At 43.3% G+C, this 23,058-nt stretch overlaps 5 protein-coding genes across 5 annotated transcripts in view; 1 reads left to right on the forward strand and 4 right to left on the reverse strand.

Annotated features, from left to right (window-relative positions):
* The window catches only part of LOC107185490 (protein FAM214A), a 35,503-nt gene extending 27,284 nt beyond the window's left edge, over nucleotides 1-8,219 (reverse strand). Inside the window, exon 1 of the mRNA XM_015573179.1 lies at nucleotides 8,074-8,219. The gene's annotated coding sequence lies outside the window, so the exon portion shown is untranslated. The remainder of the gene's footprint in view (nucleotides 1-8,073) is intronic.
* A 1,024-nt stretch (nucleotides 8,220-9,243) lies between these two features.
* On the reverse strand, nucleotides 9,244-10,284 carry LOC107185478 (translation machinery-associated protein 7 homolog). Its single transcript, XM_015573166.1, has 2 exons — nucleotides 10,141-10,284; nucleotides 9,244-9,751 (listed from the first exon to the last, which is right to left on the reverse strand). The coding sequence occupies exon 2, from the start codon at nucleotides 9,748-9,750 to the stop codon at nucleotides 9,556-9,558; it is 195 nt and encodes a 64-aa protein (XP_015428652.1). The 5' UTR covers nucleotide 9,751; nucleotides 10,141-10,284; the 3' UTR covers nucleotides 9,244-9,555.
* A 915-nt stretch (nucleotides 10,285-11,199) lies between these two features.
* Nucleotides 11,200-12,135, forward strand: LOC107185479 (dihydrofolate reductase). The gene is made up of 5 exons (XM_015573167.1): nucleotides 11,200-11,378; nucleotides 11,454-11,609; nucleotides 11,674-11,797; nucleotides 11,865-11,974; nucleotides 12,041-12,135. The coding sequence occupies exons 1-5, from the start codon at nucleotides 11,296-11,298 to the stop codon at nucleotides 12,114-12,116; spliced, it is 549 nt and encodes a 182-aa protein (XP_015428653.1). The 5' UTR covers nucleotides 11,200-11,295; the 3' UTR covers nucleotides 12,117-12,135.
* Nucleotides 12,136-12,196: 61 nt separating this feature from the next.
* LOC107185476 (histidine triad nucleotide-binding protein 1) lies at nucleotides 12,197-13,358 on the reverse strand. Its single transcript, XM_015573165.1, has 2 exons — nucleotides 13,093-13,358; nucleotides 12,197-12,561 (listed from the first exon to the last, which is right to left on the reverse strand). The coding sequence occupies exons 1-2, from the start codon at nucleotides 13,294-13,296 to the stop codon at nucleotides 12,292-12,294; spliced, it is 474 nt and encodes a 157-aa protein (XP_015428651.1). The 5' UTR covers nucleotides 13,297-13,358; the 3' UTR covers nucleotides 12,197-12,291.
* A 668-nt stretch (nucleotides 13,359-14,026) lies between these two features.
* Nucleotides 14,027-19,146, reverse strand: LOC107185475 (cyclin-dependent kinase 4-like). The gene is made up of 5 exons (XM_015573164.1): nucleotides 19,088-19,146; nucleotides 15,520-16,187; nucleotides 15,099-15,443; nucleotides 14,852-15,012; nucleotides 14,027-14,764 (listed from the first exon to the last, which is right to left on the reverse strand). The coding sequence occupies exons 2-5, from the start codon at nucleotides 16,165-16,167 to the stop codon at nucleotides 14,545-14,547; spliced, it is 1,374 nt and encodes a 457-aa protein (XP_015428650.1). The 5' UTR covers nucleotides 16,168-16,187; nucleotides 19,088-19,146; the 3' UTR covers nucleotides 14,027-14,544.
* Nucleotides 19,147-23,058: the final 3,912 nt, after the last annotated feature.

Raw genomic sequence — 23,058 nt, forward strand, 5'->3', positions numbered from 1 at the left:
GGCGTACACTACACAGAACGCCTTCCTCTGCATTGACGAATGTGCCTCTCGCGTCGGGGGTAAGGGAATGACGTCAATTTGCTGGAGGGCGAAAAAGGGCTCGGAGGATCACTTTTTTTTTCTCATACACCCAACCACTTCACCTTCTTTCTCTTCCCCCAGTGTTCGAGTTATTTACTGGGTTTTACGCAACCGTCGTCGCCCAGTTCCTTTCTTTCTCCTCTTTCTATTCGCGAATTACACACCCCTTTCGCTGGGTTCCAACCAGAAGCACAAATCCCCCGATAATTAAAAACTCGTCTGTTCCCCGCGATCCAATTAGACGAACGAGCAGATCGATCGTCGTCGACGAGCAACGAGAAACTGCAACACGACACACCGTTCCTCTGCCTCTCTACCTGGCACGATTCTACTACGAAAATGCATTCGTGTCCAGTGAACCCCTACACAGGGGACAGGGAGGCGACACGAAACGCCGAAGAGCGTCTTGAGGACAAGAGAGGGAGATCCTCAAAGGGGTAATGAGGCCGGTGGGTGGCAAGCAGTGGATGCAGATCTAGGTTACCTGCATATTATGCAACCAACACCACTGCGATCCCGCGGTTGCACGTGCACAGGCCGCATGCACATGCACGCGGATCATTAGCCACGCCGACGTTTCGACTGTCCGGCGACCGTTTCAATTTCTAATTATCTACACTCTACGCGACCTGCATAAATCTCGTGGTGAGATCGAATTACTCGCGTTTTAACGTTCAGTGAAAAAAAACGAAGACGCGTGGAAAGCTGAGAATAACGAGGAATATTTTCGGCACGTATTTTCCACCGTTTAACCTGGTCATGGCATCGCTTTTGTATCATAAATACTTGTAACGTTATTTTCTATCTGAATAAAATGAATATTTTCCTAAAATATCGCGTGTTTTCTTTCAGTCGTAATTTTCACGAATAACTCAAGTCACACGATAGTTCAGTAATCTAGGGTTAAAAATGTTTCGTACTGCCGATCGTCAAGAAATGTCCCAAATATTGTCACAAAAGTGTTAGGCAGGTTAAAGATGTCCTCGATTCGTTACCATGTAATTTTCCGTGTATCATCGAACGTACACATCGCGATTTAATTTTTTCCAAACGTGTCAACGACCCGACGACTCACGATCATTTCCAAATGTCACGACAAAGAAACATACACGTGCGTGACTTTCAGTCGCCTCAAAAAACAAACCGACGGTCCGCTGGCTTTTGTATCCCGCGATCGTTTATGGGACGACGGAGAGGAACACACGCCGGCCAGTAATGTCAAAACAACGTGGGTGCGCGTTCGTATTCGAAAATCGCGGGGCCGTTGAACTCGGTTCTGTTTTGGACGTGCACTCGAGAAAATTCAAGGCGACTACACCCGCGTTTCTCGCGTACAATTCTTCGCTACACGATTCTCGAAATTAGGGATGTCTGGAAACCTAATTTTTCAATTCTCGAAGCTCGAATGCGAAACTTTGTCAGATTTCGAAATTCTCGAAACACGAAGCATTGATTTTGTTTTCTAAGACGAATATTTTGTTTTAAGAAGTTTCTTGGGTTTCGATAAATCCTTCTCTACTCAAAAAATAAATCGTACACGTCTCGAACCGAACCACAAACTCCTCCAGCCACGAATGGTTCCCTTGAAATATTCGCGAAAGGTAGGCAAGTGATTATGAGAGACCGGAATCAAGCACAGTTTCCAGTGGCGATTCCTTTTTCCGCGAACGAGGCCGCGTGACCGAAAAGATTCCGATCTCGAGTTACAGAATCACCGAACGGGAATGACTTTTCCCTTGGCTCGCGATGCCAATTACCCGTGGACGACGGTTTATCGCGACTTTCTCGGATCCGCGATTTAACGATAATTATCACTGCTCGGATCGAAATGAATCCCCGGTGAAAGCGAGCGAAACCGATAGTTATCGGAGCGCGCGTTCGAATAATCGCTAGGGTAAAACCGTAACACACATGCGGCGTCTATGATTTCCTTCCTCTTTCTTGGAACGTTATTCACTCACGGTTAATTTTCCATATACCAATATTGAATGATTTCAACGAATATGTTGTCGAGTGCATAATTCTGATCAACTTTTTTCTAGCCTATAATCAGCAGACGAGCCTAGTTTCCGAGATAAAGTAAATCCTCGATGAGTGCTCGACAGTTCCTCGACACGGAACATTAAATATTTCATAAATTAATGACCATATACGATTGAAACAAATATCATTCTATCGCTATATTAAACCTCGTTAAAAACTCTACGTTATACCTGGAGACATTTTCTTGTCACTGCCGAGGAGCCTTCGAACAGTCATCGAGGATTTACTGTATTCAGAAAAAACTAACGATACCACTACTTACTTCCACTTTCTTAGATCATTATTCGGTCGCCATCCAGGCGATACCCGGAACGAATTCCTCAGATCGGAAATAGCGGTTCTGATGGCCGTCACCCCGTCGAATAATATAACCTTCTCGAGGAAGTAATACATAGGGCCAAGTGCTTGTTTCGTCGACTTAATTCATTGTCGAAACGCGTTATACAAGACTGACGAAATAATCGCTCGGCCGTTACCCAAATGAATCGAGCCTTCGAGCCAAACCCTGTTTTTCCGTCGAAATTCGGTAGCAGGAAGAGACGGTAGAGTCTCGCTCGAGGATCTAGAGTCCAACCTTGGCTACGAGTTCCTATAAATACCAAAGAGAGCCGCGCGCCGCGGTTCGCAATGTGGTGTGTCGCCCGTAGTGGCCAAGGTGCAATGCAGTTCCACCAACGGGCTGTGCATGGTCCCCGAACAAGGCTGCGGTAAAACGGTGGTCTCGTCTCTCAGATAACACGTGCGCGCTACCTTCTATCTTCTATCTCGCGTGTATATCGAGCTTACATAAGGCATCGCGGGTATTATATGCCTTGTCAACGACAGCGGTGCAGCGTGAAGCGATTAGTTGCGAAACTGCTCGATAACGCGGATATTCCATCGTTCTACATTAGCCCTGGATATAGATTCGATACTGTCCCCGTATGATACCAAAAGGGACAACTAGACTTTGCATACTTTGGAAGTGAAATTGGTAGTTTGTGGGAAGGACCTCTGTTGAACACAGCCAGACGAAATGGTCCCATTTAATGCAGGTCCCACTGAACGAAGGGGAATTTAAAGCCTGAACCGAGAAAATAAATCAGCCACGTATAGGAAACTCGAAGATTACGATGTCTTTCGATAATTAGTCGGACAAACGTACACGTGAACAGTTACTCGAACGAACCGGTAACAGAGATCCGTGACGATTCGTGAACATCATCATCAGCAGATGCTGTTACACTCGCGCGGGCTTTTCGTACGGGGAACTATATCGAGCGTGTATATGTATACCGTTGCGATGGTGTTTGTTCTCCTCACTATCTCGAGCATGGTAGAACCGTTCGAGTTAAACCGTGCACAAACACGAAGGATGTGCTACTTGCACTCGTGAAAGTGGAGCCATGCGAGGAAACTTTACGAGTCCGTTGCGATTAGTCCAGTGAGTCATCGGTGTGTACTAGTTTTGAAAGATCGTAAAAGTATGACACAGTGGGTAGATTCTCGCGCGATTATGGGTCTTGATTAACCCCACCGAGAGAAACTGCAAACGCACGTGCAAACGGGGAAAGGTTCTCGGCGAGGTCGTTCTCGGATCGGTTAAAGTTCACGGGTCTGGCCATCGTCGGGGCTATTGTGAGCGCTAGACAATAGGTGTTTCTGAAAGACTGAAAGTGACGAGCTTCGCGATCAACGCCGGAACATCGAGCTAACTAAAGTTACAAAATCATTACCAGACTGAGGAAGTTTATCCAAATTCCTAGTTCCAGATACTGATACCTACAAATTAAAACGGGACAGAATCTTGAAATTTGCACTTCAGGTTTTAGTAAGTGAATAATAAAAGAAATATTATTCTATTGTATTTTCAAGTTAACACATGCTACAAATACATGAACACCCCCAGTCTAATCATTACAGTAAATTATCGATGACTGTTCGAAGGCTCCTCGGCACTAGGTGTTCAGATGTCATCCCCACCACTGGGAAGGAGGGGTTCAAACACTCATCGATGATTCACTGTATTCCTGATACATTGTGACAACAAGAAATAGTCAAACCCTGGTTTACAAACTATCAAAGCCGACGATTGGGTCAATCGTGACTCCTGGCAATATTTCGAAATATAAGCAATTAAGTGACTGTGACTAGGGGTTTCCGGTGACCCAGCCATAGAAACACGAGAGTTGAACTTCAATTCTCGAAACTTATCGACCGCTGCTAGAGGACTCGCTATTCATTATAAGCCGTCTGGAAGGGCGGCCAAGCAGCTTTTTCAATTTATAACATTTGTCGTCGCGAGGCCACACGACCGTTCCAAGGCATAGGAACGCCCGGCGGCGAATATGTATACATGTACACATCCTGCTTGTACGAACGGTTCTTCGGCGATGTGGGTCAGCTCGTTTACACGACCGGCTCTTGGCTTATCTCGCGGCTAAACGACATATTCGTTTTGACAACTTTTTACGGTTCGACCTGACCAAGGGTCGTATCCTTACAAAGGGACCAGAGGGTTGAAAAAGATCCTTAGACGACCGCTGGAAAGGGGCTCGCCAATACGAGTCGCCAACTCTCGAATTAGCCGGCTAGTTAAGTTGCTCGAACGATTTTCCCTCGAAATCGAAACGGTTCCAACGAATTCCGCGTTTTCACTGTTACCGCATTGCGTATGGCTAATAACGTCCGCGTTCGCCTCGCGACGCGGTTTAAATGAGATTCAAAAAGATCGACGATAATACCCTCGACATCTTCCCCGTGCACGCGCGTGATCGCGTTTACGTAATACCGTTTGAATCCTTGCCGAGGCGTTCGATCAATTTCACCGAGCATTATTCGCTTTATCATCGAGAAAGTTTTCGCTCGTCGAATACGCTTATCGAAACGGGGGGGGAAGGAAAGTCTCCGCGGTCGCGCGATTTAGAAAAAAAAAAATAGACGTTATCGGTCTAACCGATAGCTTTTTTAGAATTCACGGCCGACGTCGATAATTTCCTAGTTGTTTACCCACTGGTAACGGGAGAGAGTTTTTCGAATAGCCTTTCTTTCTTCTTCTAGTTACCTTTTCTTCTGATCGCACATTTACTGAACACTATTCTGGCTAAAGCATTAAGAACTATTGGCTATATTAATACAGTTTCAAAATATTTTTAAAAATTCAGAATGGTCAACTAGGGTCTTTCGACCGTGTTTTCAGGTTGGCCAACGATTTTCGTAACTCTTTCAACAGCTTCACTCACTCCCCATCAGCATTAAAATTATTAATCAGCAATAAAATAATTATTAGTACCGTATCGTTTATTTTCATTTTTATGTACGTTCTTCTCTTGTTATGCTAAATTTTTCACTAACTTTTGCACTGGTATTTATCCTGTTAATAAATAAATAAATAAATACCTAAAAGTGTCGATCCGTGAGCTTCTGACACAATACTTCGCGAAGATCGAATTAAAGCTGGTCAAACAGTAGCCCACCCCAAATATGGCTTCCTTTTCACTCTGATTGCTGTCCATAATGATCACTCGGCCCTATAGACACTTATACGAGTTCCTACGTTAACGACGAACGAATCTGGCCGTGTAATTGAACTTTGACCTTGGATCGGTATCGATCATACATGCGTGTAAATGATGCTCGAGTTGAATCCGAGTTCACTGGAGGCTTGCATCGCGATGATGCAACCGATCGTTCCTCATAGAACAACGAATAGTCTTCCTAATCGCGTTTCAGCATTCCTCACTGTCGATTCTCCGCTAGGAATCGTTTTTTATCTACAAGAAATGACGCAATCGGTCGGAGCCTGGGTGCGATCGCGAAAACGACGCAGCTGATTGTCACCAATTGTCGCGGAAACTCGTTCTCCACGACTCGATTACGAAAAATTCTATTCTCATGGTATCCTCGTAACAGCACGGAAAAAAGGGTATCGTGGAACGATCGGATTCACGTATGTTGCGCGTATCGTTGAAGCGTTTGCACAAGGTTGCACCGTGGCGTGCACTAGCACACGATGACGAGGCGGAAAACGACGATGGAAAACGAACAAACGGAAAATTTTGATGAATTTCGAAGAGACCCTCGTACTTTGCACTAATTAACGATGTCTTCGATATTGACATTAACGTCTGAGAAAGCGAATTGCACGGATTTATTAATCCTTATAGTACCTTTAAGTTCTCCGGGAAAACTTATTTTATACAATGTCATTACATGTGTTTAAATTATATTAAAAATGGAAAGTCAATATATCGGCTGAGGGTATTTTTCGGAAAACCCACGGAGCCGATATATCGGCTCTAATGTACTAAAAGGGTTAATCTTCGATACACCCTCGGACGCCTAAGTAAATCGAACTGATCGATAGATCTAGTAATAAACGAGTGCTGGTTGCTCGGCTTAACGCGATATTTTCTTTCGTAATTGCCACCACGGGTGCTCTCGCCGAAGTGTTCAGTCGCATTGCGTGTGCCAGCACGTGTCTTTGATCGTGTTCAAAGTCTGACGCAACGAGCACTCGTGGCACACACTGTACACACAGCCGCTGGATACACCACCAAAACCGTACACGAAAAAGACTACCGATTTACAAAACAAAATATTAAACCGATGAAATGGAAAAATAATCCTGACCGACGTTTCATATATTCGTGGTTATGTGGACAATCTGTCGAATCGATGCGATTCTTGCCATTTTACGTGCAACCTATGGATGCGTCACAAGTTTGACGCAATTTCCCTGTAAGATTCATAAGAAAACCGGAAACGCGATGAGGCCATGGCCGAGGACCGAGTTCGTAATTTGTACAGGGCTGTTCACAATCTATGTGACCACGTTGCAGCAATTATTTCGCGACTCAGTACGATAAAACGAGAATCGATTATTCAGGTGTGCAGGAACGACTAATGTCGTTTGCTTGAATTTTTTTCGGTCGCCACAGGAAAGTGCAGACATAATGATTTAATGGCCAGCGATGTCATCGCTACGTAATTGGACATGCACGGCTGTCTGGACAGACAACGATACCGCGAATGATATCGAAGTCCAATCTACTTGTAATGAAACTTGAGATACTTTGGAGTAACTTTTACCCGCGGACATACAGTATAGAAATCAACGGCCAAGGTTCTAGGGGCTAAAGTTTCTCTGGATCGATGCAGTAATCAAGATAATTGAGTCTGTTAAGTACTCAGTTTCGAACTTTGGAAAGACAGTCACTGAAACGTCCGACGTTACACAATAAGTAAACTATAACCTATCGTCTGGCATAATGAAACAGACGGTATGCTCTTTAATTCGTATTCCAAAGTTGAGAAGGCTTAAACACTTCCCCGAAAACTTCGAAACTGTAATATGGACTACGTGATTCCTCCTCCCTTACCTGCCACACCGCGGTATTTAAATTTGAATAAAACGGTAGTTGGATACGCAATGCTTTAAAAACCGAGGTGTCCTTAAAGGGTTTTTCTCGCGAGGCATCGAGAGATTCGAACGTGAAGCTCCGAACGAGGTATACGCGTGGCGAGGAACAAGATATACGCATTAAACCGAGAACGCTGTCTCTCTCGTTCGGTCCTTCTCTCGCGATACAATTACAATACACCTACGAGATAGGGCCCATTTATACGGCCACTGTTACCTACACACACATGTCAGGCCAGGAAATCGGGCTCGATCATCTCGCTAATAGTTACAGCGCAACCCTCCAAGGGTGAAACAAACGTAGAAAAAGCACAATGTTCGCAATATGGTATCGCGATGCAGGTGAATAACATGGTGTCCCTTTGTGGCCACAGGCAACATACACACATATCCATGATATACAGCCATGGACGGTAATGATAAAAAGAGAGAAAGAGAGAAAGAGAGAAAAAGAAGTATCCTCTTTTATTACAATTCACTTGTCATGAGAACGCCAACAAACTGTCATTCGAATAAAAAGAATTCAATGATCGTTTTTGGTTACTCACCGATCTGTAGTATCAAACGAGGTAGCACGATCCACCGAGCCTGGAGTCGTTCCCGTGGGTCAAATGATCCTGACGAACCCCATGGTTTTCCCAAACTATCGACGCTCTCCTGGACTCGTCTCTACTGCGTCACGATCCTCACGAGAACCCTTTTCCAATCGGTCCTCAAGTTGAAACCTAACCAGAGAAGTTTTGACGGCTGCTAGACTGCAACAGCACAAGCACTCACGACCACCTCGAAGGTCTGTTGCCAACTGACCCAGCCAGTGACAGCTCCGTGCAGGACAACACGTCCGCCAACTGTCGTTCGATAAAGGAACTACGGACTCTCCTTACAATGTTGCACAAAGACTACCTGAAACCGACCGTTGTCCCTTATGACGAAATCCTTGCAAATAAAATCCCGATTTCCTCACAACCGCGAGTGTTATCGAATCTTCGGCCTCTAATAAACACAGTTCGCTTATGGTCCAGGGATTCGAACAAAGGTTTGTTGATAACGCGAGGGTATGATTTACGTCGTTCAAATAAAAGAATGGGCTGAAAAGGAACGGCCAAAACGGTCTGTTATCGATTCCTAGCAGCTTGTAAAAAATTTTTACTGTAATTACAAAACCTGAAGGACAAATTGCCCAGTAAATTTGATATAAATGTTACATCTGAAAATTACATAGAGCTTTAACATTCGATGACACACGAAATGGAAGAAACTGAGGTCATGGGAGCAAAGAGATTTCTTTCCCAACAGTTGCTCGCCCTGGCGATCATATGGCAATCAGCTGTAATTCACGTTTCGTCCATGGACATATGTTTTCACTGGATTTTCAAAATCCACATGCGAAACGATTAATTGATTGCATGTTTTTTTCAATGTATTTAACGTATATCTTTTGGGACTCCGCATTCATTATCGACGATCTTGCGCAATAATTCCGTCGATTTAATTCGCGCGACTGCATCATTCAGACGTGTTCGAAATCTTCGAGCAGAGTATTTTCGCGTCAAGGTTAATTGATGTAACGGTTTATTATTTGACGATTAAATGAGAACGAATCTTGCGTTAAGCAATGGAAAACCCCGAATCTTGTAACAATTATACAGGGTGTAATTTGATCGGTCGCAGGATAGATTATGCATTTCAAGTCTTCAGAAAACACGTTATTCCATAAGATCATGCTTATTTTATTGCTATCACATTTGTACTTGAACGATGAGGATACAAACGTACGAAACATGTTGATGAAAAGCTCCGAGTATTCTTGTTTCATCCTCACATCGAACGGAAAGATATAAACGCCTATTAAATGCACGTATTATTGTGATTTAATCCATGACTGTTTTATTTACAAGTATTAATTATTTCTCAGAGCAGGAGGACTGAAAGGTACTTCGATTGATACACTAATTAGTAATATCAAAAATTATGTCTTGATAAGAATATAGTGCGCACGAAATTGGTGACTGTCGTCAATTTTAATAAGATCATTTCTTGCCGGATTTTTTTATACCGCCCGTGACCAGTGGTCCCCTTTGACTCGCCTTCTTTGCCGCTTCAGCGAGAGCTTTCTGTTGTTCCTTTTGTTTTTGCTTGAACGCTACGTCCTCATCATCCATAGCTTTTTGTTCCTTTTTCGGTGCCTTAAGAGGCTTTTTCTTACCACCATCGCGAGAAGACATTCTAAAAGAACATCTCTGATTTTACACGATAACTCGAAACGGATGATCGCGCTATGATAAGGAAAATTAACAGGAAAGATATTGATTGTACAGGTTTTGAATGAAACGTCAGAATTCAATTTTTATCAATCTTTAAACCAGCGGTACTCAAAAACATAACCTATAAATTGCTTGTCAAGTACGAACTTGATAAATCATAGAATTAAAAGAATTAAAATGCAAGTTTGATGGTCAAAATAATATGAAAAATTATGCACAGCAAACACTTGTGAATTAATATGCACAATATTCAAAGTAAATGCAATTCACGTATTGGATACACTTCACGTGGATAAAGGTATACTATGCTTATTGTAGTAAAAAAGGAAACGTTATTAACAGATTTTTTACCTTTTATATTGTTAAAAGTCTGAAGAAAACCGCCAATCAATTTTAAAGATAGAGTGCTTCAAAACTTAATACTTTTGTAACAAACCGATGTCTGTAAAATGCAAGTAAAAACGGACCTGTATTGTCCGACATTAAGTACTCGTGATCTCGTGAAGCTTGTGCTGCCGTCTATCAAGAATTTATCGACTCCTTATTTGTTTCAACTACATATCTGAGAATGTTTGCCATTCCGTAAAGTAATCTTTCATGCAATAGTAATTATCATTGGTGCTGTTTGTTGATAATAAAATATCTTATATATAATTCAAAATGTAACAAAAAATCCAGTGGCGCAATCTACGGCGAAACATTGAAGTTGCTAGCCAATTCGACTATGTAGATACATATGAATGTCTGTCACTGTATGGACTCAAAGTTCATGCTTTATCGGTAACGTCGAGTATTGACACTAAAATGGTAATAAGGTCCTAGAACCCATATGACCTCACAAAAATTTGGCTACGATAAGCATCGGATGATAGGTCTATTCATATATGCACCTTTTCTGTGGTATCACATAGACGTATAGTAACTAGCTTTAGGTCACCATTCTGCCTTTGCCTGATATACATTTCAATCCCTCTACTTCTCTGTTTTACAGGCAATGACAACTTCTTTATCGTACCATGTGTCGTTTCAAAATTAGAATGTTTTTTCCTCTAATTTTTGACATGGTCTAACTATAGAACACAATGAAACCGTGCGGTTTAGATATTACTTGTAGACCCTATAGTAATTATTATAGTATCTCTAATATACTTATATGTACACTCACGAGCAAACTCGGCTTTCACTAGGGGAAAAAATAACGTAGGGAAAAGGTCTCCTACCACTCGGTAGTAGGAGGCCCTTCTCCTACGCCACTTTTTTCCCTGGCGGATACCGAGTTTGCTCGTGAGGGTACATCCACTTATGAGTCCCAATAAGTCCCACTCACTGGTATTACTAGGTATTACTGAAACTCATCGTTAAATTGTGCTGCCATCTGCCTCATTTGAACTTGATCCGTTGGAAGTAACGTTCACGAGTGAACACAAGAAAAAGATAGTGCCAGAATTAGTATTCGTTGTTGACCACGTGCCGAGATTCGAACCTTTCATTCTTCGTGTTTCAAAAATGCATTTGAAAGTGAATTTAATCGCAGCTGCTTGTGAGGGTATGGGTATCGGTGTAAATGGGGCCTTACCATGGAAACTTAAGTAAGCTAATTATGATGTAGTATGACAAATTGACAATATCTTTGTACATTCTAAACTTGTTCCGCTCGGACACAGGAATGAAATGGAATTTTTCACATCTATGACTACGAAAACAAAAAATAAAAGCAAGAAGAACGTAGTTCTCATGGGACGGAGGACATGGGAATGTATACCAAACAAATACAGGCCGTTACGAAATCGTGTAAATATGGTCCTATCGTCACAATCTTTGTAATGTTCATTATTTTATCATAACTTAACTTAACATAAGAAATAAAATAATAATAATATTTAGGAATTACAACGATGGAGCAATTGTATGCAAAAGTATTCCGCACGCACTCGAGATTATTTTGCAACCACCACTGAAAGATCAGATTGAGAATATATGGGTAATAGGAGGGAGTTCTGTGTACAAGGTGTGCATTATTTATCAAATTAATGTTGCATTTCTACTCACAGCTTACTTTTACATTCGGGTTTTAGGCTGCAATGGAGTCTCCTAACTTTTATCGGTTGTATCTAACGAGAATAAAAAAACATTACGACTGCGATACTTTCTTCCCGTCGATTCCAAATGACATTGTCTTGAAGCAGTAAGTTCATATAATTTCAACAATTATCTAGATTTTGTTGCTTAAATCGTTCTCCACTGATTTCAGAGATTGCAACATTCCACAAGGTGTACAAGAAGAAAACGGTATACAGTTTGTATACGAGGTATATGAGAAAGAGTAGATGGACGATTTTAGTACTATAAAATTGCGTCTACTTTTGTGCGTTTTGTATCTTAAGATAAATATATATTCCACATAGTCTCGACTCTTTCAGTGCTTTATTACCCACAAAATTTATCCTTCGTAACAAGAAAGTACGGTTGCGTGAGATATTTTATTGATAGTCATAAAATTCCTTAACCAGGTGGCCATTGCAATTGACGACCACCGAGGATATGCAAATGCAAATGAAAGACCGACTGTGCGCCGTGTTTTCCGTCGTTGACGACCAGACGAAAACCGTCGTCGAGACCTTGCTGTTTCGCCACTTTACGGGCGACTAACATTAAATGACCCAGCAGAGCTTCGTCCCCGTCCTCAGTCTTGGAGAGTTGAGAAATCGGTTTTCGTGGGATCACCAAGAAATGCACCGGCGCTTGAGCGTTGATGTCACTAAACGCCACGCACTAACAAAAAAAATTGTTATCTAAGCAGTGCATCGTAACTTAATAGTATTATTAATGGAACAGCAACTTATATAAGACGATATTGAGAGATCTACATATTCATCAGAACTCGAAATGCAGCATTACGATAAAACTGCGGATTTTATGCTCTTATAGCATACGCGACCCCCTGAAACTAAGTACAGTACAAACCTGAATACAGTTCAATTAGATAAAGTAACTTAAATCAAGTCCTACAAATTTATATACATTTGTATTGACATTCACAGTTGAACTCTGTGGATTGAATGTAATGTAAACAACATTAATTCTAGAACAAACGTAAAAGTAGGAACCGTAATACGAAATCGTATACTTTAATTATTGTACACAAAGTATATTTCCATGATGGTTAGGTAACAACAACTGAAATGTGAAAAACCGGCATATAACCTCGTGACAAATGTGTTAAGACATGTGTTAACGTACCACAGTGTTTTAGACGAAAATGAAGGGTTACGGTCTCATTTCGTGTAAAAGTTTTCAATTTACCTGATCATCTTCGTAAATGAAATTGCAAGGAATTTCTTTACGCAGTATTTTCCCGAAAATGGTATCACCACCAGGAGTAGCAGTCTGAGCCTTCTCCACTTCGGTCGCCATCTTTCTCCAGCATGGAGTGTGATTTAGCAGACTACCCTTCAAATGTGACACTGTTCTGGACGAATTTAAAGCAAGGTTCAGAAGGAGCTTCATTTCGAGTCTCCCCGAAATCCTCAGGACTATAAGGTCGACGACTTAATATTGTGCAGTTATTAGCTGATTAAATTCCGCGATTACGAGAGTACAATGTACAGGGCACAATGGCGCCGAGGCGAAATTGGCGGGCCTTTTAAACGGCGTGCAAATGAAAGCCTCTCTCGCAGAACGGTTTTGATATAGAAAACTATAAAAATCTTTATTTTGTTGTACAGTCTTTTTCATGGTCTTCCACATTTTCTTAGAAACTGCGTATTCGAGGTGTATATAAATATTGTGTCCAAAAAAGTTTATACAGATAACGTTACATTACTAAACGTTATCAATCGTTTCCTTTACATACAATATGGCAGTGTACTTTCTGGTTTCTTACGCGGAAGATTCTAGACATCTCTCCGACGGATCTAACGGGTCTAAAGAGGCCCCAGTCTTACGAGAATAACGCTACTTAATAGTACGCTTACCGTTAAATTTAATTACATCGAAAATTAAGGCATAGGGGATTCGAATGTTTCAGCGACTCTGAAAGGCACACAACCGTTTAACCCTTTCATGACTATAGACCCATAATATGGGTTTGCAACCTCGTTGTTTACAATACCAGTGTTCACTCTAAACAGGTATATATGTACAAAGTACGAGAATTTTACGATTATATACTTAATATAGTGAAAATTTCACTAAGGTATGAGCAAGACGTATAAAATTCGTTTTTTCATATTCGGTGCACATTCATGGATTGGATTGTATTACGTGTTCTGTGTGGTCGAGAAGTACTTCAGAACAAGTTGCTGTGAAAATCAACCAGGCCAAAGGAATGAAAATTATCGATTTCGCAGAAACAAGACGTACTGAACTACTACTTACATCTAAATAAATAACGTACCAATAACGCTTACCACTAAATACACTAACGATCGAAAAAATTTACGGATCCTCCGGGTAGATCGAGGGGAAGCATTGTTCTTCACCGTGGGATAACGACTAAATACAATTAAATTATGATGATGCTCGTATGAATTAAATATGATGATAGTCATATAGACGGCAAACCAAAGTGTTTTGCAATTATAATTTCTAAATGAGAACAGAATACAGACGAGTCGTGACTGGTTTCGAAGATTCGTACTGTTATACTCGTAACAGATCTTGTTAAGAAAGAAAAAGAAAATAATTATATCGTTTTGGATACCGTAATGTCGGCTTGCATTCGACAAGTAATAAATGTAACGAGAAAATTAATCATCACGAGTCGTCTTCGATGAAATACCTGTGTCTAAGAGCTTGAGCCGCAGTCAATCGAATATGGGGATCGAACATGAGCAGATTTTTAATTAGATCTAGTCCGTCCTCGTTGAGATCAGGTATTATTGCTGCTAAAGGTTTCGGTTGCCTGTAAGGGAACGCTGTCCAGCTCAGGGACACGTTCTCAGGCCACTCGTCCTGCGATGGTGTTCCTATTACTCTGCAAAACAATTGTAATAAAAAACATACGTATTTACCTGAAACTCGTTCTCTATCGAATCACGAACGACAGTCTTGACTGACTTACTGAAAAATCCTATCGAGTTGGTCGCCCTCGCTTGTACCCGGGAACAGGGGTTCCAAACGACTCAATTCCGCTAGTATGCACCCCACGGACCAGATATCAACGGGGGTCGCATAGGAGCAGCCTAGAAGTACTTCAGGTGCGCGGTACCATTGTGTCACAACCTAACAAAAATACCCATTTCAGAATAATACCTACACCTTCCCTTGGATCGAACATTAAAGGGGAAACACGATGCTAGAGAACTCACCACGGAAGTCAATCTCATTTCAAAGTCGTACGTCTTTGCCAGCCCGAAATCAGCAATCTTTATTCTACCCTCCCTGGACACCAACAGATTCTGTGGTTTCAAGTCCCTGTGTATGATCCTATGACTGTGTAAAAATTCGACACCCCTAAGTATCTCCTTCGACATCTGCTTTACCAGTTGTGGGGGGATACCTGGCCGCGGACACGAGGACATGTAGGACGCGAGATCCCTTTCCACGTGCTCGAACACCAGCCACAAGGTGAGCCCACGATCCAGCCTCTCCGATCGTCCGTCAGCGGAGGGCAAATGCAGGTAATTCCCTTGGCAAACGTCCAGCAATCGTACCTATACCCACGGGACAAAATATCAGAATAATAATCGATGTACTATAAAACAATATCTAGCGAACAAAGTATGTTACAATGTGAGGATGTTCGAATCTCTCGAGTTGCTTCAACGTAGCGATTTCTCTCAACGTAGATGTGGGAAGTCCATCAGCCGTCAAAGGTACCCGGACTTTCTTCAATGCGACAACCTGGCCAGTGTTCAAGTCCTTGGCTTTGTAAACAGTACCATAAGCGCCGTTGCCTATGAGAGAAAGTTCCTGATAGAATGCATCCTCGCCCAGCAGCGAGGTTTGAATCTGCACCTCGCTATCGGTCTCCGATTTTCTGCTGGAACAACCAGAGTGATCCTGCTGGCCGTACTTCATCTGTACGATCGTTTCGAAGCTGCTGAAGTGTCCCTCCTTCGACGAACCAGGCGTGACCTTAGCCGGTCCTTCCAGGTTCGTTTGGATCAATTGTTTCGTGCCGTCCAACAATTCCTCGCTGATCTCGAACGGACTGATCCCAGACGGTATCAGCTCTATAGTCTTCTCGGATAACGATGCTGCCACGGAACTGGCTAATTTCTCGACGGTCTCGAATTCCTCGTTGGTCAGCTCGTGCTCCCTTTCAGAAGTTCCCTCGATCGAGGCCTGATCGACGAACTTGGACTTCTTCGGCGGTGTCGGGGATGACAGGTCAGGTCCGAGCTCGGAGCTCGGACGTCGCGACGTTCCAGCCATCACAACATTTCGACTTCTACCTGGAACGAAAAGACACCACTCGCTATCTTTCTGCCGAATTGCCCCGCGGGTAAACAATTTCCAAGAACTTGTTAAATATGACACAGGGGGTGTGTCTTATTTCCGAGTTACACCTGTGTTTTATCAAACACGAAGAATCGCGCGAAGGTGATCGAGAAGGTTGGGAAAGGCGAGACTCGATTCGAGCAATTATCAATATGTAAATAATAAAATTCGGATAAGGTTTTATTAAGATGTCTGTGATATCATGGAAACAATAATCGGGATCATGTGTATATGGATATGCTGGGAGAGGGGACACACTTGTGGTGAACGGCATATAGACGACTACAGGAGGAGTTTCATTAAAATTTACGCGCGATCCTGTTGCACCGTCTGCTATGCGACATCTGCACCAACACCTGCGCTCGTATAATAGCGCTGCCTCATCGTCGTCTTTCCAGAACATCTTGTAAACGCAACAACCTGGCTCTTGTACAAGCCTTAACCGGGGTTCTTGGCCTTTGTCTTCCTCGGCCAAAGTGTCGACCGCCTATGGGGCCCCGGTCGAAAATCGTGCTATCTGGATCAACGAAGAAATTTTTTTCCTTGAGCAAGAAGAATTCACCTTTATCGTCCTGAATTATCGAATGAGATTGTTTCTGGAGAAATTTTTCGTGAGGCAAAATCTAAGAAGGTTCACCTTAAGATGTCATGAAAGTTTCTCGACGAACTGTACGAACGTGATATCTATTTGGGCTGTTCGATAACAACGGAAGTATCTGATCGCGAAGGAAAACAATTTGTCTGTGTGTACACACGGTGACCAAACGTCGACACAACAAAGCTGCATGAAGGAGTTGACGATAATGCCGGGTTGCGTGAAGAGAAATACGAAGACTTAGTTTTTGTCGGTAACACACGTCACGAATGATGAAAATTGTCGTGAAAAGGAGGGGGAGGCCGTTGAAAAGGCGAAGCACACGGTTTCGTAATGTTTACATAGACCAACAGGGTGTAATAAAGTAAGCGATGTTATCGCCCAGAGATTTATAACGTTTATCGTTCGACCGTGCATTCTCCATCGTTGAGTTTTTCCTACCGGAAGATCTTTTATCGCACGAGACCTTTTTCGAATCGATGGGTTTTTTCCCTTTTTTGAAGACGTTTTGAAGAACTCAAGATATTTTCAGTTCCATAAATATCCTCGAAACACGTCATCCTCGAAGAGGAAGCCAGACACGGTCGGTTCTTGATTAACTTCTTTTTATCAACTTCCTTTTGTGATAACTTCGGGTGAAAAAGTGAACGGACGGAGAAGACATGCGTTACATCATTTGAAACTATCGCGAACTAAAATACACTCTACTTGAACGAGATCTATACGTACTTCATTCTGGCGGGTTTCACGAAACGAAGCTAACTTTGTGTACCGCGTTCCCATGTAACACTATCTCGAGACCACCTTCTCGGAAGGATCGCGTGCCTCTAAAGTACCATTTTAACGGAATAAATATGCCGGCGTCCTCCGTGTCTGGGAAATATATTCCACGAAGGGAAAGGTGAAACTACAGCCTTGAACTTCGTGTCGAGGGGGGGAGAATGGAACGCAAACGTGAACAAGTTTTCTGAGAATTGAAAAAAAAAAAAAGGAAAATCGGAGCCCATGGGAACGATAACGAAAGACAGCATTGGGAGGTTTCAACGACTACATAGATCCACGATAACGCGCAGCCTGGGATCCGATAGTGCAACTTTGATCTTAACCCTTTTAGTATCCAAAAATTAAAAGATCGGCTCCACGGTCTTTGCCACAAATACCAACGATATTTCGGTTTTCATATGCAATACGAATTATAAATTCTGATACAGAAACTGACGAATACTTTCCACATTTTCGATGTAAAATAAAAAATACAAAAGAGGTGTAACGTTATCTTTATATTTAGAATAAATGTGTTAATTTTAATAAATACCTTCAGAAATGTATAATTCTCCAAAGTATTTGTAGATGGTACACAGAAAAATTGTGAAGTACTAAGAGGGTTAATATTCGTGGAAAGTCGAGCGAATGGTTGTTACGACGAGCCCTGTTCTTTTATCGGTAAAAACGTAACATCGATGATGTTTCTAACGTTCAAGCTGGTAACCGTTTCGATTGCACAACAACCGCGTTGTTCGGTTTCGTATCTTCCGTGATGTTACACGTGTTCGATTGTTGACGAATTACTGTAGCACGGAGAGCGATAAAGATTCTCGCACGTCAATCACACGTCACGGCGGATTGCCACTTAATCGTGGCCGTTAAATCGGGATGCGTTGCAACCCAGTTGGTATGAATGGGACTGATTCTTCCGAACGAGATTGCCACTTATCAAGCAAAACTATAACAATAATAACAACAATACGTCTCTATTGCAACAATATACAGTCTACAGTAGACCGAAGCGGTAATATGTGAATAAATACACCGACGAAAGCGTAATATACAGGGTGATACAAAAAAAGGATTCATAACTTCTAGGGTAGATAATACTCGCGAAATGACGAAGAAAAAATCCTAATAAACATAGGTCGACAAATTAATATATTCAGACTTATAAACAATTTTTTGTTTCGGTTAAACAGAGTGACTATTTTGCTTCGGGAGCTATCTCTACCGTATAGAAACAACGAAGACAATTGTAAAAAACCAGCTGTAATCGGAAAAAGAAACAATGATAAGGTAACCAAACGAAAAATGGTTTATAACTTTGAAACTATGAATCTTTCGACCCATGTTTATCGAGACTTTTTCTTCATCACTTGGCGAGTACTGTCTACCCTAAAAGTTATGAACCCTATTCTTGTATCACCCTGTATAACTCGATCGGTGAACGTTAATCGGTAGAATAATTTCGTGGTACGAGCCTGGAAATACCTGTGGTGTCCTCTGAATAATCGAAGAATTGGAAATTAGACGTAGGGCAGGAAGCGATGTAGTATGTAAGCTGTTGGGCCAAAGAATGCTCCGATGCCCCACCACGGTCGTACGGGAAACGCGACGCGCATAGACGAGGAAAGTAAACACGAAGGCGCCAGTAAGGTTTCGGATTATTCATGGGGTTGACACTACTATCTATCTGGTCGGGGTCTTTCACACGACGGGGAACACTTATATGCTCTCTCGACCCTCCCCATTCACTGGTCACGTTCGTACTGTGTAACAACCGCACGGAGAGACCGGCAGCGTGTGTTAGTCGCCGTGCAACGAACGGACACACACACGAAAAATTACGTGGACAAGAACACGATCGATCCTCCCCACGGGGGAATTTCGTATTTCGCGATGAATGGAGAATTGTATGAGACACATTTACCCTGGAAAAACCGCTCGACCGAATACACCCGACCCGCAGAAACGCGCGGGCGACTGGAACACCGGCACAATTATTGATTTATCTGTTTTTCGCGATGACTAATCGACTGGCCGCAGTCGCGTTTCCACGCATGGCCATTCGGAAGTTTCGGGTGGACAGACGCCGCGACATGTCAAAATGTCGATGGTTCATGGGTTTTCAATATCACACCGAATTGGAGATGTTCGATTCTCTTCTACGGTAACACGTTACTGCCGTGTATAACGCATACACCGACGGGCAAAAGTATGGAACCAGAGTTCCCGATGGAACAGTAACCCATTACTTTGTTACAATGTAATAAAAGTTACGAAATCGGTATACATTCTTCATTATCTCTTTATAGAATAATATTTTCCTCCTACTTCAACACTAGAATTACCAACGATAAAGGTATATCCAATTCTATCAGATCGATAAACATGACAGACTTTCGAAACTATTAAAAGTTTGAATCAACTTTGATACTATCAATCTATTATCATTAACGTTGTAAAGCCTCCAGGACAGAATTACAAATTCTGCACCGTTTTAGTTATTATTGGTATCTGAAATTGCGAATTTGCATAAACGCCCGGAGTCTGGGTGAACAGTTTCTATTCGACTTCGCGGAATCGCGTGCAACGGGGACTCCACGTGGTCGTCCGACGACGTTTCCTACGCACGCGGTTTCGTCCTCAAGAGGTGGTATGGCGGGGGGGGGCCCCCCCCCCGCCGGTGAGTGGTTCACTTCTTGTCTTATCTTCACGTGCCGCCACATTCCACGTTCTCACGTTCCGCTGATACACGCCACCGTTACGTGATCCCAGCGTTCTCACGATGAAAAGTCCCGAGGGAACAAAGGGGGGTTAAAATAATTCGGATAAACGGGTTCTATCGCGAAGAAAACAACAGGGCTGATCTTGCTAAATCTTCATCGCCTAGTGCTGTTTTTCTATCACTCGAAATTTCACGTACCAAATTTAAGCGCCTGAAAAAAGAATCCCCCGAGATTCTCACCAAAAAATCGTCATCGACTGCGGAATTATTTTATTTTTCCAGCACACGGTTCCACAGAGGGGAAAAAACGAGCAACAAGTGTGGGCGCGTGTCTACATATAACGATGATGATCGTGCGTAGCGGGAAAATTGTGTAGTTTTCCGTGCGAGTCCCCGCGCGTCGTCTCTCCAAAAAGGTAAATACGCGTTGCGTCCTTGTCGAGGATTCGTCCGAGAGGTGTACAGATTGGTTCGTCCAGAGGCGGATGGACCGGTGGTCTCTGTTCACTTACCCAGCCGGCTAGGTGCTGACCTCCCACGAGAGAAGTTCGGAGCGACGGGATGGCCAAACGGAGGCAGACAGACAGACAGACACAGAGAGAGCCCAGACGAATGCGCCAGGGAACAAAAACAAGAAATTGCTTGGGTAGGCTCCACGTGCCGGAAGTGGTATTAAACGAACACAGACGTCCTCTCCAGTGGGCCCAAGGAGGCGCGTACGCGATCGACGTCGTCTCGTTGTTTCTGCCAGCGCAGGGGGTTTACACGAGTACAAGATATACCTATGTACGAGTAGGATATACCCGTATATACACACACTGGGTAGCCCCGATAGCGACGAAGTCGCGCACGAGAACACAACAACGGGTCGACCACTCGCGAGCGTAACCCAACGGCGACTCGACGAATCGTCGTCGTGCAGCCGTAGCCGAACCCCGTGCCCAGTCAAGACACGATGGCAAGCGAAGCAGCACTGCACTGTGGACCGACCTGAAAAGTACTGACACGGCCGACGAGACACGCATACGGGCCAGAGGAACAGCAGTCAGTCGTTCCCGAGCCCTCGAAGAAGTGTGTACAGGCCCCCGACACGATCGAGCAGCTCTCTTTCTCGAGGGGGACTTGTGAATCGAGAGAGCCCGTGTGTTCGCCGCTACCGACAGCTGCCACTGGCCCTTCCACCCAACACGCGGCTATCCTGCTACCTCTCTCGCCCGCGTATCCGTATACACAAGGAGAGAGGGAGGAATAGAGAAGCGTGTGGAGTTTTTGGTTGGAGAGACGCGACCGACCCGATGCTCGTTGCCAGGATGTGCCGCCCCCGATATGGAAGAGGAAAATCCCTCGAAAGTGCCCACTGACAGAACCACCTCCTCTACAAGGCTTTATATCGCTTCCCTGGGAAGCTATCATGACGATGACTTATGAATTACGCTGGACGTTCCGGGAACCGCGTCACCGTTCCTTGTAGTATGTAATAATGTTGGATGAGCAACCTAGGTACTTATTGAGTTTGATTCATTCTGTGAATAATTGCAATCGCGCTAGTCTGTCCTGAACAACTTGGTTACCCTTATTTTAAAGTCCACCTATTTACTCATCTTGTATTAAGGCCCATAAAAATCCCTACCACCGAGCAATAGTAGATCTTATGCAATTTCAGACACAGGTCAGACCTAATTAAATCGACACGATGGCACTACGAAATGTTTAGCTTGTAATTGGACTCTTATGACACTCTGTAATCGAATAAACCTCTTCAAAAATTTTTTAAAATGTTGCACTCAATTCTGCCACTCGGAATCCAATAATACCAGCACTCGAGGGAAGACCATGAATCACGCGGCGATCCTCTTATTAATCCTATTACCGATGCATCACGTGCGGAGAGTCTTCTCCGGATGAGTTGTCGAGGTTCGGGGAATTATTGTCACACGATCGTTGAATGCTACGACATCCGTCATCCACACACTTGACAACGACCTAGCGGCTAGATAAACCATCTACCTGTTTTACGAGAACCGCGACGACTCACGAAACAGGCGTTCCGTTATTTCAACATTCACGTGATCGTAAAGTTCGTCTCATTCGTTTCGAGCGTGTATGTACTTTACTTATATGCTGCCACTTCCAGAGAAAGGATAGCAAGAAAGAGTTGGAGAGCAAACGAGATGGAAAAGGAACCGAAAGATAGAAACCCCATGGAATTTACGAAATCAGAAGACCTGCATATCCAGGAAGAAAATTTTTTTTGGACTGGATACTCACGAACAGGATCGACATTCTCCACTCGTCCATGAACAATCCTGATTAATCGTACATTCTCCAAATATATAACCGAGGATTCGACACTTCCCGATGCACTGTGTACGATTTAATCAGACGTTAATTAATCAGATGGTAAACTACCGATTAACCAGCACGTGGCTCGATCGTTTTCTCGCGTTTAACAACACGCCGATTGTCATCGCGACTGCTGCATATCGACAGGTCGTTGTTCCTGACGGTGGCGCCAAGCAGCGACTAGACTTCGTCGAGGAGTCCCGGGTTATCCGGCTCTTTCTCTCCACCGTTTCTCTCCGATCAAGCGTCCGCTTCGCGTCCCGAAACATGAATGGAATGCTTCCTCCGGCGGCCGATGTACGGCCATAGACGACGGGGTTCACGGAATGGAATGGGTCGGGAGAAGTCTCCAGGCCAGGGCCGGGATCATTATTGTCGGAGCCCTTCGTAG

The sequence above is a fragment of the Dufourea novaeangliae genome, unplaced genomic scaffold, assembly GCF_001272555.1.
Source record: "Dufourea novaeangliae isolate 0120121106 unplaced genomic scaffold, ASM127255v1 scaffold57, whole genome shotgun sequence".
Lineage (NCBI taxonomy): Eukaryota > Metazoa > Arthropoda > Insecta > Hymenoptera > Halictidae > Dufourea > Dufourea novaeangliae.

Coding starts and splice junctions, on each gene's coding strand:
- LOC107185478 (XM_015573166.1), bottom strand. CDS start 9,750: ATGTCTTCTCGCGATGGTGGTAAGAAAAAGCCTCTTAAGGCACCGAAA.
- LOC107185479 (XM_015573167.1), top strand. CDS start 11,296: ATGCATTTGAAAGTGAATTTAATCGCAGCTGCTTGTGAGGGTATGGGT. Junction 11,610..11,673: donor GTCCTATCGTCACAATCTTT/GTAATGTTCATT, acceptor AATAATATTTAG/GAATTACAACGATGGAGCAA. Junction 11,798..11,864: donor GAGGGAGTTCTGTGTACAAG/GTGTGCATTATT, acceptor TTCGGGTTTTAG/GCTGCAATGGAGTCTCCTAA.
- LOC107185476 (XM_015573165.1), bottom strand. CDS start 13,296: ATGAAGCTCCTTCTGAACCTTGCTTTAAATTCGTCCAGAACAGTGTCA. Junction 12,562..13,092: donor TCATTTACGAAGATGATCAG/GTAAATTGAAAA, acceptor TTTTTTTGTTAG/TGCGTGGCGTTTAGTGACAT.
- LOC107185475 (XM_015573164.1), bottom strand. CDS start 16,167: ATGGCTGGAACGTCGCGACGTCCGAGCTCCGAGCTCGGACCTGACCTG. Junction 15,013..15,098: donor AAATGAGATTGACTTCCGTG/GTGAGTTCTCTA, acceptor TATTTTTGTTAG/GTTGTGACACAATGGTACCG. Junction 14,765..14,851: donor CAACTCGATAGGATTTTTCA/GTAAGTCAGTCA, acceptor ATTGTTTTGCAG/AGTAATAGGAACACCATCGC.